This window comes from Pelodiscus sinensis, chromosome 1 (assembly GCF_049634645.1).
Source record: "Pelodiscus sinensis isolate JC-2024 chromosome 1, ASM4963464v1, whole genome shotgun sequence".
NCBI lineage: Eukaryota > Metazoa > Chordata > Testudines > Trionychidae > Pelodiscus > Pelodiscus sinensis.
The window spans coordinates 189,507,548-189,523,368 of NC_134711.1; the positions used below are offsets into that span (position 1 = coordinate 189,507,548).

The window sequence follows — 15,821 nt, forward strand, 5'->3', positions numbered from 1 at the left end:
AAAAACTTGCCAGCTGTCTACACTGGCCGCTTGAATTTCCACAAGAACACTGACTTCCTACTGTCTGAAATCAGCGCTTCTTGCGGAAATGCTATGCTGCTCTCGTTCAGGCAAAAGCCCTCTTGCACAAATGCTTTTGCGCAAGAGGGCCAGTGTAGACAACACGGTATTGTTTTGCACAAAAATGCCCCGATGGCGAAAATGGTGATCGGGGCTTTCTTGCTCAAAACCGCGTCTAGATTGGCATGGACGCTTTTCTGCAAAAAGTGCTTTTGCGGAAAAGCGTCCGTGCCAATTTAGACGCTCTTTTCCGCAAATGCTTTTAACAGAACTTTTCCGTTAAAAGCATTTGCAGAAAATCATGCCAGTCTAGATGTAGCCCTAGAGTATGGCTTGCCCCAGGCATTTTTAATAGAATTCTTTGTTTTCAAAATTCACTATCTTTAAATAATTGCTAGCGGCCTAATGCTCCTGAGCAACCCTTTAGACTAGGGATGTAAAATCCCAGTTAGGTGGTTCAGTTAAACGAAGTATTTAACTGGTTAAGCATTGTGGGTGCTGAGCTGGAGCAGCACTGGGACTATGGGGAAGGGTTGCTCTGGCTGAGCCCACTGCACCACAGGCAGGGGGGCTATTCCAGCCCATCTGGCTTGAGTCTGCAGTGCTGTGGGCAAGGGTGTGTGGTTGGGTGGGGCTGAGCCCACCACCAGTCAACTGGTAAGGATGCTGGTAAGGTGTAAGCCAGTTAACAGGTTAACCCTTCACTTCCCTACCACAAACCAGGAAATCTACACAGAGTGACAGATTTGGGGCCTTGATCCTGCAAATGCTTGAACGTATATGTAACTTTAACTTTGAAATCAATGGGACTCCTTGTGCATGTGAATTTTAAGCATGTGCAGGTTTGCAGGATCAGGGACTTCTGAAAGGCTAGAGAGAACTCAACTCTTGAAGTCTATAGGAGGCCCCCATCTTGCAATGTGATCAGTTCCTGGAGAAGCGTCGCAAGTCGGGGGTGTCATAACTTGAACACACATTTACGATTGGCGTCATGCACCAACATCCATGAAGGCCAAGGACGTAAGTCAGGGGTTTTCGGCCCCTTTTGCACTTACAAAAATGCTCATAAGTGCGGGGGGTCGCAACTTGGGCTGTTGTAACGCAGGGGTTTGCTGTAATGTTTTGAAAAAAATAAGGTGAGTTTGTGTGTGTGTGTTTGTTTAAACTTCACAAGTCTCTCTAAAAATAAAACAAATGTTAGGTTTAGGAAGAATGGCTGGAAATTAACTGAAGGACATGTAGGTACCTATGTATCTGTGCAAGCATGCCTTCGGCTCAGCAACGGAAGGAATCTACTTCCGCACCAGATCGGACGGCAAGCTATTCAATCTCTCTCGCCTCAAAGCCAAGACGAAGATACGCGAGACGCTGATCAGGGACATATTTGCCGACGACGCAGCAGTCGTCACACATACCCAGGAAGAACTACAGTCGCTGATGAGCCGTTTTTCCATGGCCTGCAAAGACTTTGGGCTGACTATCAGTTTGAAAAAAACAAACGTCCTAAGCCAGGACACTGTCACTCCACCAGCCATCACAGTAGACGACTACCAGCTTGACGTCGTCCACCAGTTCACGTACTTTGGCTCCACCATCACCGATAATCTCTCCCTTGACGCTGAGCTCGACAAGAGGATCGGGAAGGCAGCCTCTACTTTAGCCCGCCTGACAACCCGAGTGTGGACCAACCCCAGGCTGACAACCGCAACAAAAATGGCAGTGTACAACGCTTGCGTCATCAGCACCCTGCTGTACGGGAGCGAGACATGGACCACATACGCGAGACAAGAGCGGAGACTGAACGCCTTCCATCTACGAGGTCTGCGCCGCATCCTGGGCATTACCTGGCAAGACAAAGTCTCCAACCTCGAAGTTCTGACTCGAGCCGGCCTCCCCAGCATGTACACCATGCTCCGACAACGTCGCCTGCGTTGGCTTGGCCGTGTACGCCTCATGGAGGACGGGAGGATCCCAAAGGACATCCTCTACGGGGAACTGGCATCTGGGAAGAGAACCACAGGGTGCCCGAACCTGCGATTTAAAGATGTCGTGAAGAGGGACATGAAAGCCATCGACATAAACACGCAGTCCTGGGAAGACCTCGCAGCAGACCGCCCGAAGTGGAGGGGCACCCTGACCACACAGCTCAAGTCAGGTGAAACGAACATGATGCGTGCATCTGAAGAAAAGCGAGCCCGCAGGAAGTTACGCAACAACAACAGCCAGGGAACCACCTACAGCTGCGACTTCTGCGGCAAAGAATGCCTGTCCCGGATTGGCCTTTTCAGCCACCAACGACGCTGTCCCCGACGCTGTCCCAGACAATCCGACACGAACCAAGACGAGAACTAGGATACGTCATCCATGGTCAACTGACCGACGGAGGCCAACAACAACAGATGCCTTCAGACAGAAATTGATATCCATTGATATGCAGGCAGCAGGGGAAGTAACTTAAAATTTCTTACAGATACTATCCTGTTGCAGCCCAAGTCTCTGCCAGCTCTTTAAATAGCTCCCTGCTGGCTTTTCTGTGGCTCAGCCAGCTCTTGCCGGATCTGAGCACCATGGCACATCATTTTACTTTCTCCTCTGTCTGTAGGGCTATACTCCCAGGAAATGCAGTGGCCAAATGAGAAGGATGTGGTGCTGTTGTTCCCAGGAACCAGCACTCCACACTAGCAACTCCTCCTAGCTGTGTGTCTGTCTGTACACAGCACTAGGGTTGTACTGTTCCAGACAGGAGATATGGCTGGGAGCAGCATTGGTTCACAGCTGGCCAGGACAAGCTGCAAGTGGGGGGTGCTGGCTCCTGGATGTGACAGCACCACAGTCTTCTCCTTTAGCAGCTGCATTTCCTGAAAATAGAGCTCTGCGGAAAAGTGAATACCAATTTGTACCCACATAGAGCTCTACTCATGACAGTCAGTAGAGGCATCTTCCACCCAAACATTTTAAAAAATATTAATAAAATATATGGGATAGATATAGACATTTGAGGGGTTGGCATAAGAGAAAGCATAGTAACAAATACTGGATGTTTTGTTACCACAATTGATTGGCTGACTATTGTATTTTATTTAAACTGTAGTTGCCTTCTCTGTCAAAATGATAATATATGTAATGCATTTCCTATATTTCTTTTCTAAATGACTGTTCATCTATCCCACAGTCATCTGCTCATATTTCTATTGCCAGTTTAGGAAGTTTCAGTAACATTTTTTTTTTTTTAAACTAGCAAAAATGAGCTAAGCTAAACTATAAAAAAGCACAATCCATGTAGCAAGACAGGTTGACTAGTCCATATGACCCTCATTGTCTTATAATAAAGGAAAGAGGCTAGTACTGTATAGAGAAGGAACTTAGGTTCAAGTCCTACAACATGCTTTCTCAGGGTCAGATCTATGAACTGGACAGAGGCACTGTGCAGTTGTCAGAGTCCATAATTGTAGGAAAGTTGTAAATAACCTTAATCACCACAAAGAGAAATCCGCTGACTTCAATAGGACCAGGGATGTATGATTAGTTGAGGGGGAAAGTGTGAAATACTATAGCAGAACTTATTTCTGAGTTTGCTTCTGTCTCACTGCAGTAGAAACTTCATTTGTGTGTTAATCATTTGCTAATAAACAGTAGTAGCTCAGTAAAGAACTAGAAGAAATTTGAGGGAAGTCTCATGTTAAGCCATTACTCTTTTAAAAAATATTCTACAGAGCATTTACTACAATCATTCTGCAGATGTTTGTGTGTTTCTCTATGGTGCTAATCCACACGTTGTTTAGTTGCTTACTCACTGACTCGCAAAATGTGTTTATCCACCTATCTCTTAGCAGCCTAACCAAACAACGTGATACACCGGTAAAAGATATGGCACCACCCATCTAGCAAAATATGTTGAGTAATGAGTAATTTTACATTTGTGGCTCCATTTTTATCTTGTATGCCTTTTTTTTTTTCACAAGGCTTATTAGCTCCCTCATTTTTAAACCTTCCTTCTGTTTTGCATGTGTCTCTCTTCCACCTTGCCCTTCCACTGTTGCCCCACCCAGTTAGCCTGGGACTGTCCTAGTTCACTTAAATGAAATGGCATGCTGTTTCTTCTCCCTTTGGTAACCATTGTAAGAGCCAACCCAATAGAGACAGCTATTTCCTTGGAGACATTAGCCCAGTGATGGGCAAACTAGGCTAGTGAGTGGGCCTCATGATGGCCCTCCTTCATTTCATCAGTGCGTCACAAAAACTATTATAATGAAGACAGTCTCCTGAGAGAGGATAAAAGTTTCCCAGGTAGCCATGTTAGTCTGTGGGGGTATGACTACACTGCATTCCTCTTTCGGGAGAGGAATGCAAATGCAGCAGAGTGAAATTGTAAATGAAGCGTGAATTTGAATTTCCTGCGCTTCATTTGTGTAATCGCGTCCAGCCACTATTTGGAAATACCCTATTTCGAGAGAGAAAACGCTGTGTAGATATGGTTATTTTGAAAGAAACCCCTTCTTTTGAAATACTTTCAAAATAACCGCGTCTACATGGCATTTTTTATCTCGAAATAGAGTATTTCCAAATAGCGGCCGGACATGATGATGCAAATGAAACATGGGAAATTCAAATCCACGCTTCATTTGCAATTTCGCTTGGCTGCATTTGAATTTCTCTCTCGAAAGAGGAATGCAGTGTAGACTTACCCTAACTGAAACTTAAACAACACATAGTCCTGCAGCACCTTCAGATGAAACGAGTGGGTTGTGCCCATGAAAACTCGAGATATAATCTACATTTTTTGTTAATCTCTAAAGTGCTGCAGAACTATTTGAGATAGGGTAGTTAGCAAATCACACTTGTATAACTAGAATTTGCAGGATGTGCTCTCTCTGCATCCAGTCAAAGCACCACTATGCCCACCACATTGAACCAATCAGCACACGCCTCACTTCACATTCCCTTGCTTTATGTGCATGTCACTTTAGTAATACTGGTAGAGAGTGATTCAGCTTTTCCGCCTGAACTGTCTATGGAAACTGCTGAAGATAAGATGGCAGCATAAAGTTCCAGATACTGATGTTCTTCTACAGGCTAATATGACAAGCATTCACACCATGCTTTGCAAGGCACAACTCAGATGGGCTGGCCATGTTGTGCGCATGTCCGATCGATTGCCCAAGAAGATGCTCTATGGTGAATTACAACACGGCAAGCAATCTCTTGGAGGTAAAAGAAGAGAAGAGATTTAAAGACTCCCTTAACAACTGTAACACAGATCCTGGAAATTGGGAGAGTATTGCTGATGATTGTTCCGCCTGGCGTAGACGAATACATGATGATGCAATAGCCCACGAACAAAAGAGACTGTGTTATGCTGCAGAGAAACGTCTTCTTTGCAAGTCCAGGGCTGGTATCTTCTCTTCCTCCAGTCGGCAGTCCAATCTTTCATGTCCCCACTGTAACCGTCAATTTCGGGCTCGGATTGGACTAATTAGCCATCTCTGAACCCACCCGCAACTAAACTGATGACACTGGGTGGTCCTCATCGGCCTCGATGGATGAGCAGCAGCACTGGTAGAGAAAAACTATACAAAGGGAAACCAGCAGAATCTGGCAATCCTGCACATGGGCAACAGTAAACAAAATGACTTGTGGGCGCGCCCACAACACTGCTGGGCTTCAGGTTGCCTACCTCATTAGCTAGTGCTGCAGAGTTAGTTGTGTCAAGCTGGTGGACTACTTATTCCGAGGAGCCATAACTGCTAGTCAGAAACAACTGTATATCATTCTTTGCGTTCTTCTCCAGAATACAACAGAATAATGTGACTGCGTAACCGTAGTCTGGGAACTGCCCAGAAATGTGGTGTTCCACAACAGGGTCTCAGTCCTCTAGAGAGATTAGCAAAGTTGGACAGTACTTTGTTTTAGGCTCACTTGAAAAGCATTAGCTGTAAATGTATACTCTGCTCTATGTGCAAAAAAAAGCTATGTTTTTGATTGCTGTGCACCACACTAAGGTGTTCTGCACCTAAGCATTGTTCCAAATATTGTTCTAATTCACTTGAATTTAAAGAAATAAACCTTCAAAAGGAAATCTTCAAAAGTAACAAATTTATAGTGAAGCTCAGTCTTCTGTTTGTTTTGTAAATGTTCTCATTCCAGGTAAGAGAAATACTGTCACTTTTTTTTTTAAAGCCAATATTTAAGAATGATAAAATGATTAATTTTCCTAAATGAAATTGTAAAAGAACCCAACTAGCAAAATCATTGTCAATAAATAACACGCAACTGTGGGCAAACATTGTACATAGAGTGCCTTTTCTGTCCTATTTGATGGTTGCAAGCAATTCTTAACAGATGGGTTGATGGTATAATTAGGAATCATTGTATTTAAGTGAGGCAGTATTTAAATTGGCTGCTAATTTTCCTATCTATTAACTAGCTTTAAAAAAAACATTTGTGTGTGGGAGGGGGGAACATTATCCAAACGATTTCTGGCTGCTAATCACTTACTACAAACCTAACTCTTTTTATCTCTTGTTTAGCTAATTACTTCTGATTTTGCTTTTCACTTTTGTAATAAAGCTTACAAGAGATTGGGGTTTTTCAGCTATGGTAGGATTTTACTGTCTCATGAGATTTTCATGTATCAGAGTATACTCTGATTTACCATAGCTTCTCATTTTGTGCAAGCATTGGAGTTTCTATGCATATTAAGGGAATAGCCCCCTTGAATTATTGATGGTTTACTGTATGGGCACTCCAGCAAAAGATGAGGACTATAAAGCTTAAGTGAAATAGGAGAGGTAGGAAGCATGAATGCAAGGGAGAACAGATTTTCAGCAGTATGTGACTGGAACAACCTTCCTAAATGGGTCTTTGGGTCTTTGTATCTTCACTGGGGGGATGGGAGGGGAGAGAAAGACATGTTCTTAAATTGAGGTAAAAGCCTAGTGCAAACCAGTTCTTAGTTTTTTCCATAATTTAGCAGGTCAAGCTAAATGTGTTTAACTTTGCCTACTAATTCAGGTGAAAACTCAAGTGCCCTGTCTTCACTTAGGACAGGGGTGGGGAACCTCTTTTGAGTCACAGGCTGCTGACTCACAGAAAAACAAGGCGGTGGGGGGGGGGGGGGAGGCTGCACACAGGTGAGAGAAATGAGATGCAGAAAACCCCAAAACAACCCTCCCTGACATGGCCTCTGAGAAACGGAAAAACAACAATACCTGCATTCTCCTCACACACCAGAGCCTAGGGGGCCCCGGCTAATAGAGTTTATGTGCTCCAGCCCCCTGGTGGAGCACAGGCTCCCCAGTGCTGGGAGGGAGCCCTGAGCCTCAGGGACCAGATCCATGCAAGCCAGGAGCCACATCCAGCCCCTGGGCCTTAGGTTCCCTTCGCCCCCAATTTAAATTTTATCTCCAGGTAAGAAGTTCCTTAGAATCCCCAGTCCTCACTGCCATCTCAGTAAAGAACAGGGCACAAGACAGTGAATATGTGAACTTTGTATCTAAAAGAAAACACCTCTGCTGCTGCAGCTAAAAGGATCGGGTCCGTTAGTTTGGTGGCAGAAGCGTGTGCGCGCACACACACACATACCCCTCTATTTGCATGGTCCATACTTCAGTGTGAAAGATCAGATGTGGTTTTATGAGGATTACACAACAAATAGCATTGAAAGCAGCATAGTGGTCTATGATGGCAAAGCCGCTAGTGGGCCCATGCCACTTTGTTTATCTAGAGGGTCCATAGCCATGGAGCCTTGTGGCTCCCGTAGGCTCAGGTTTGCTGTTTTCGGTCAAGGGGAGCCAGAGCCAGCCCACAACATTTTGGCACCTGAGGTGGGGAGCCCAAATGACGCCCCCTTGCTTGGGCCAAAACTTTGAAAGGTCTGAATTCTGCCTTCCTGTTTTACTCCTCTCATGGTACTGTTCTGCCACCTACATATACACCAGCAGCAGACACAATTTTCTACACTCTGGGTCCTAGTGGCACCCTTCTCCCCCCCCCCCCCCCTTTGTCTGGCACCTGAGGCAGCCACCTCAGTTCGCCTCATGGTAGGGCCAGTCCTGAGGGGAGCCCGTGGCCCACTTTGAGAAATACTGGTCTATGGGATCAGAGTGCAGGACCTGGGGCTTGACCAGGGCAAGGTTGTGTTAATTGTTGGTGGGAGCAGTTTCAGTGAAATGAGGCGGGCACAGTAACCTGTGATTAGTTTGTACTGGGACTATGTTCATGCCAGTGCATCTGAAGTGGATTTTACCCACGAAAGCTTATGCCCTAATGTCTGTTTAGCCAGCCTCTGGAGTGCCACAGGACTCCTTGTTTCTACAGATACAAACACGGCTACTCCTCTGAGATGGATGTGTATTGTGGTTAGTTTTGTATTCAGAGCTCCAGTGAGGGATGCATGTGGTAGAAAGTGGGGAATGGACGACTGACCCCAATATAAAAACAGCAAGTAATAACTGATAACTCTGGCAAGTGTGGTTTCAACTGTAAAAGAAGGCCTCCTAGGACCTAGGTAGGTAATGTGTCTATGGGAGAGTGCTGCTGATGTTCCAGAGCATCTAAACGTCAATGATAAGTGCTTTCTTTTCAAGAAAATAGGAAACTTGTGACTCTCAATAATTGGCTGGATACGGTTTCCTGAGGGGATGGCTGATGTCTGCACCTTTGAGTATTTGATTCCCAGCTAAGGCATTATCGCTATTCCATGTAACACCACTTGCTCTTGCAAATGAGAGAGACAGAGATGACTGAGGTTCTGCCAGATGGAAAAAAGACAATAAATCAATCATCAAATGGCTTGTAGCTTCTAAAATTGATATTAATCAAAGTATTAAAAGTCTTTTAAAAAAATCTTAAAGGCACCCTGGTAAGTGTCCCCAGAACACTCGTTCAGTTGTTGCTTTTGGAATGTCCCTACAGATGTTCACTGCATGTCTTACAGTTCTATTAAAGGTGACCTACCAAGGAAAAAGTAGTCTTGTACCTATTATAGATATAAATGTAGATGTTGGAAACAGCAACAAAATAAATCTTTCAGGTTTTCCTTTGTACATGAAATCTGCACAAACAAGCATGTCTTTTTAAAAAAAAAATGCTTTGCACTTAATTAGTCTTGCAAACTTAATATTTTGGTTGTACCTCTTTTCAATTGTGTTGCTTTGCTCTTGGATTTCTCCAGCTTCCTCTGACATTTCATGAAAAAACATGATGGTATTGGATACTCACACTCAGTAACAATGATGGTCCTGGATTTAAGTGTGAAAGACAAGCCATTTATGTTTGATGGGCTGCATACAGTGCAAAGTAGGTTTTGGTGCTGGTGGAAAGGGTTTTCATCTTGAGATGGGAAGAAGCAAAAAAGAATTGCAGATCTAAAAAAACTCAGTAATTTACAGCTGTCCCAAAATGTTCTTCTAGTCACTGGATCTTTTGTGAAGATTACAATATATATGTGTGTGTGTGTGTGTGTGTATTCGCTGTCAGTGTCTAGTTATGCATAAACATACAGATTCAGAATGTCAATTTGAATAGCAATTTGTCTGGTGAATGCTAGTTATACTAGAGTGGGCTTGCGACTTTTTGTGTTCTACTGTTCTTTGTATTTTGAGGGATTTTTGTCTTTGTTTAAGAACCAGACAGAATAAATCCTGTATGCTTAGTAAAGTGGGCAGTAAAATTGCTTTTATTCAGGGATTCATGAATTGTGTGGTGCTGGCTGCCTGTACAATATGAATTGTGTGGTGCTGGCATGTACAATATCACTTCACTCAAGAATCACAAGTTGCTTTATTAGCTAGGTAAACTAGAAAGTTACCCAAGGAAGTGAGGACAGAATTGTCAGTTATTGCCCAGTAAAAGTTAATTGAGATGCACTCCCAATATAGGCGTGAAGGTGTTAAATCATACGGTCATTTAATGATGATGATATTCTTAGGAGGTTAACATTGGAGAATTTCTGGTTTTGAAGCATTTCCAGTCAGATGCTGCTAAAATGATCATTTCAGGATAAACTGTGAATTGAAATACTTTGACCAAAACTCTACCTTAGATTTTTTTTTTTTAATGAATATCCTAATGTTCCTGTTGCCGTCATATTTTATGCTTGTTTCTCCACTTTCTGTCCTGCTTCCAATCTGTCTTTTCCTTCCCATTCCCAGATAGCACTGTTGCTATTGCTGTAGGTATTTGAAATCTTTTACTTTATCTTTGATTCAAAGGAAACCTTCGTCTCCACTTCGTTCTACCACCAGTGTGTCCTGAGGTAAAAATTCCATAAGTTCTAACACCTGTAATATTTGAATTGCACTAAATTTGGAATCCCCCTTCAACTTCCCCCGTCAATTTGGATTGATTGATTATGCAATGACCACATTTTCAAGCCCAGGTTATTAGTGTATGCTCTTGATCCTGACAATCTTTATACATGTGCTTACCATTAAGCAGGCATATAGTTCCATGGACTACTTGTGTGTCTAAAGTTAAGTGTGTCCATCCACAGAATCAGGTACTACACAAACTCAAGAGTAATGCTGAGTGTTTCTATCTGTTCTGCGTTTTTATCACTTTTTTTTTTTTCAAGATTTAGCAGGAGCCAAGAAGTAAAACGAAATTCAAATGCAGACCTTCATAGGTGGAGCCAGGCTGCAAGATCCTAGTCCAGCAGTTCTCAACCTGTGGGTCAGGACCCCAAAGCGAGTAGCAAACCAACTGTAATGAGGTCTTTCTTGGGCTGTTAGGCTTGCTGGAGGCCACAGCCCAAGTGCTCCCCCCTTCTCTCCCCATCTAGGACTGAAGGTAGAGTGCAGGCTTTGGTCTCCCTCCTTCTCTCCCTCCACACACCGTTTTTAAGAATCTAGTCTGTAGTCAGCTCCAACTGCAGATATGCTTTTCAAGTGATCTTGGTGCAAATAGTGATTGCAGCTATTTATAGTTCTTGTTTGGTGGTTGCTATTTTACCCAAAGTGTGTGTATCTACAGGCAACAAGCTGCCTAGAGGTTTACATGATGGGATACTAACAACTCAGAATGAAATTTTACCCTTAAAAGGTATTTGTTGAAAGCACTTGAACATATTGAATTCTTGAATTTGGGCTTGTTAACACTGACACTTTACTGCACTGCAGCTTTCTCACTCGGAATGTAAAAAACATCCCTCTCTCCCTCTCCCCCGAGTGCAGCAAGTTACAGCACTGTGATGTGACAGTGTAAATAGGCTGCTTGTAACAGGAGCTATGCTCCTTGCTTAGGTGGTTTACATAGAGCGCTGGAGGAGGTCTCTCCCAGCGTTGTGCCATGCCCATCCTTCCACTTTAAAGTGTGTTAATGTTTTAAATTGAGAACTACTGGTCTACACCTTTTTGACCTGTGGCCCATCTGGCTCAATGCAAACCTTTCTGCGGACCACCACTTGCTAATGCAGACCTGGGCAAAATATGGTCCGGTCCAGGCACTGCATCTGGCCCACAGACGGAGTGGGGAGCCTCAGACAAGATCCCTGCTTGCCTCGCCTGCTTGCCTCATCCCCACCTGCATGCTGCTCAGAAAACCATCTGCTGGGCTATTTACCTTTCAAATCTCCCCTCTAGCTTGTAGTTATTCACACATGCACTGGCTGAATGGCAGCCTGAGAAATGTGCTGGGCTGCTGGCCGGGAGTCACCCCAGATAAGTCTCCTGGCCAGAGCCAGCCTCTGACACCCCAACCCTCTGCCCCCCACTCCACATACCCAAATCCTCTGCCCCCTCTTGCACCCATATCCCCTCCTTCCCTAGATCACAGTCCTCAGTGGTTGGGGGAGAGCCCCAGCTGGCTCAGCCCCAGCCCTCCTCCAGCAGCTGGAGTGGGGGCCAAGAGGCCAGGGCTGACTGCAGCCTTAGCCCTCCACTCCCCAGGAGCCAGGGTGGGAGCGGGGGGAGCCGGGCTTGCATACTCCCAGAGACAGGGAGGCTGGTGAACATAGCGAGCAGAGGGGACATAGCTCCCTAGTACTAGTTTAAATTACTGTATACAGATTAAGCACTTTAACTTTTCCACATTAGTTCATCAAACTTAAATCAAGTAAAATATTAATTTATGCCCAGCACAAAAGGTTCCCATGTTTTCTTTATTTATGGGAGGGGTGGGGAACTGTTTTTGGGTCTGAGGTCACTGTCCCACAGAAAAATCAGTTGGGGACCACGCAAGTTGCAAAAATAGCCCTCCAAACCCCTCAACCCTCACTGATGTGGCCCCCAACTGAGACACGTAAGGCACTCCAGCCCCATGGTGGGAGGGAAAGGAACAGGGAGGACTGAGGTTAAGGGCTTCCCACAGGCTAGACTTAATTTTCTGGAGTACCAGGGATAGTGGATTTTGTGGGCCCCCTTTGGCTCTGGGGTGGGGACAACAATGAGGTGTTCAGTGTGTGGGGCAGAGCTGCCAGTGAAAGGGATAGGAATGAGGGTGCAGGAGGCGGTGAGGGTGCGAGGTCTGGATGCAAGGTTAGGTGCAGGAGCAGGGTAGGGTGTCTGGCCAGCGGGGAAGGTGCCGTACGTGGGGGGAGGGGAGGAGAGAAGATTCAGGTTCTGAGCATGGGAAGGGGGAACTTACTTGCCTTTGTGCCTACCACTCCCAGGCACTGCCTCCCGCTGCTCCCATGAGCCGGATTGCAGCCAATGAGAGCATGGGCAAAGCCTCTAGACAGCATGTCCATGTGCTACTGTTCCCCCAGCCAGGGGAGGGGGAGCAATGGCATGCGGAGCCACTTCTGGCTCCGTTACTTCCCTGAAAGCCGTACTGCGCAGCAAGGCTCCGTGCTTTCTCGCCCTCCCCCCTTCCCCCCCCAGTGGGAAGCCAGCACTGGTGCTCCAACCTTGCTGAGGGGACTGAGGCCGGAACACCAGGGGGAGGAAGGGGGACTGAGCTAGAGCCATGGACCACTTGTAGTCCGCAGACCTCAGTTTGAGAACAACTGGTGTAGATTTAGCCTTAGTTTTTCAGTGTTCCCCCTCTGTTCCTCCTTCCCTTCCTTTGTAGACACGTGGGTTTATCAAATTATTTTATAGTAATGAACTAATGTGATGAAAGGTCACAGCAGCATTTCTTTCCTAACAGTGATTTTTTTTTTTTTGGCATAAATATTTGAATTTTTTTCTCCAGCAATATTCATCTCCATTTCTAAAATTCAGATTATACTTCTCTTTTCATCTGAGTTTCCAATGAATGACAGCAGAACCCCCTCTCTTTTCTAATTCTGCAGTTAAATATTCTGGTTGACACTGGAAGCAGTAATTTTGCAGTCGCAGGTGCCCCAACCCCTGATGTAACATCATACTTCAATACTGAGAAGTAAGTATCTTTTTAAAACTTTTTGAATGGGGTTGAATGTCTTGGGTACTGGCCTATATATGCAAATCAGGTGGATGAACTTCCATTAGGTATGTACAAATCAGTTAATTGACCAATCGATTAGCTGGGGTGCCACACGTTTTAACAGCGGTCCTGGACTGGCAGTACCAAGAAAAGAGAAATGAGGCTAAACAATAAAAGGAGTGGCTGGATGCAGGGTGCGGACTCGGCACCCCAGACCTCAGTCGCCATCCCTGTCCATTTCCCCTTTGCCTCGCAAGCTCTGCGGAGCAAGAGACCTGCCGGGGAAAATCCCTGTCTAGAGAGCCAGGCAGAGAAGAAAGGTTCAAGCTCCCCAGGACTGGGGCAGGTTCACGCCCCCCCCCCCCCTTGGCTGCCTCTGCCTCCCTTGCCACCCCATGCCCTTCCCTCCACGTATCTCTCCTGGTGGGTGCAAACCCAGCATCCCCGCTCGATCGGGATGTGTGGTGGGAGTAGGTGAGATCCTGACCCGCCAGACTCGCAAATCTGCTGCTCCCGCCTTGCTTGTTGCCTGTAACTTCTGAACTGCAATCTTCTACTTCTGTGCAAATTTTGCTGTGAGCGAGCTCAAGCGGGGGGAGTAAATGGCGGGGATTGGGCTTGTTCCTGACACCCCAGTGTGGGCAAACAAACCAACCCACGTGGATTTGGTTAGCCAGGTGCAGAGTAAGTAACTTAAAATTTGCAGCAAGTGAGGAATTGAAGAAAGCCTGGGAAGCAAAGGGCTAAGAGGCAAGAGCTGGACCACATATTCTGGGGGTGCCGAGTTACCTCAGGGCGCCTAGGTCTGATTTTTAATGCAGTTCACTGTAATTTGCAGCATGTGCTTGTGTGTGCGTGTTGAAAATAGAGCAATTCTGGGAAACAAGCTGGAGCCATTTCACATGACGGTCTCCCCACCAGGTCTGGGGGAGCTGGGAGAACCCAGCTGGCAGGACACTCAGGCACCATTTCCATTAGGAGATGCCGATCACTGTCCTGTTCAATGCAGCCATTAATAAACCTACGTGGGAGTGGCAGAGGCAGGAGGAAATTTTCCTCCCAGAGCATCCAGACACTTTCCCCCTGCTTGAGTCAGGAGCTAAGCAGCATCCCCAGCCACAAAATAAGCACTGCAACTTCCCAACCTGATGCTCAGGTGAGGGAAGGGAATTAGCTGGATGCTAGAGAAGGGGGAAGGAAAGAAGGATGCAGAGGGGGAGATCATAGGCGAGCAAATGTCCGGGGTGGAGCGTTCCATAGTGCCTAACCCGGACACAGGATCCAGACCTGTGTTGCACGGTCCCATCCATGCCATGTGTGGCTAGCTCGGAGAGGGAGGGGGAGGACCCCCCTTGTTGTGTGATTTGATGTTGAGCCTGTGCTTATTAACTAGCATTCCCTATTCTCACCCCAGCCATGCCTCCTGAAACCGGGAAATAAGTATCCGGTGGAGGGGGCGGCACTGCAGAGATGGTGCTGGTGGGAACCGGCTCCTCCCCCACTACTGCCTCTGATATAGAGGCAGCAAGTGGGGGAAGCGAGTAGTTTACTCGCCTACCTGATAAGATTATCGGGTAGTTGACTACTCACTTGCATCCCTAACTTCGATTTCCATTAATTGCTGAATGTGGCATATGTGTCTTATTTTCAGCACCAGCATCTACTACTCTTCCTCATGCTGAGTAGCTCCTTACTCCACCACTAGTTCCACTGACTTCAGTGAAGCCACTTGCAGCATGAGGTGTTTAAACCTGGCATGTAAGATACCACATGCTGTAGAATCTCTGCACCAAATACAAGGTCAAGATTAATTGAAATAGCTTCAGTCCTTGTCATCTCGGGGTCTGGCTGTTTTCATCCAGAATGGGATTGCTTCTCATAAACCATACAGAAATATGCTGGACCAAATCACCAGGCAGGTGAAAGGCACTGGCTGGGGTTGTACCTCCCTTCCTCCCTCAGTCTGGTACTGCTCTAGCCCCGAGCCTCCCACCTCCATCAGGTGCCTTTTAGGGAAGGAGGGAATGAAGCTCATCCCTTCCCCCCACCCCACCCCAGTTCCTGCCTAGGGGACATTGCCTGCTGTTCCCCTTTGTCGGGGAGTGAGGGGAAAGTGCAGTTTGCTGCATTCCTCACTCTGTCTGGGGAATGCAGGGGGCTCATGGACCTAGATCTGCCCCTGCAGAGGGAAATGCACCCCCCACCCCCCAGTTCTGCCTCCTGAAATTGTAATAGCCATGAGAAGCACTGCTAAAGCAGCTTGGGGTCAGGTGGTGAGAGAGGGCTGGGGTAGTTATTTCTCCCCAGGGCTGCCTGCATACTAAACCCTTCCTCCTTAGCCCTACTCCAGAGCAATGATTTGAATGAAGCCATCTATATTTTGATTTTATTGCAAAAATTAATTGAGCCAAGCAATA

At 46.1% G+C, this 15,821-nt stretch overlaps 1 protein-coding gene across 2 annotated transcripts in view; it reads left to right on the top strand.

Moving 5' to 3' along the window:
* Positions 1 to 15,821, top strand: part of BACE2 (beta-secretase 2) — an 81,082-nt gene that overhangs the window by 17,889 nt on the left and 47,372 nt on the right. For both annotated transcript variants that reach the window (XM_075912134.1, XM_075912127.1), the window contains exon 2: positions 13,292 to 13,380. In XM_075912134.1, the coding sequence (XP_075768249.1) occupies positions 13,292 to 13,380 (89 nt within the window). The remainder of the gene's footprint in view (positions 1 to 13,291; positions 13,381 to 15,821) is intronic.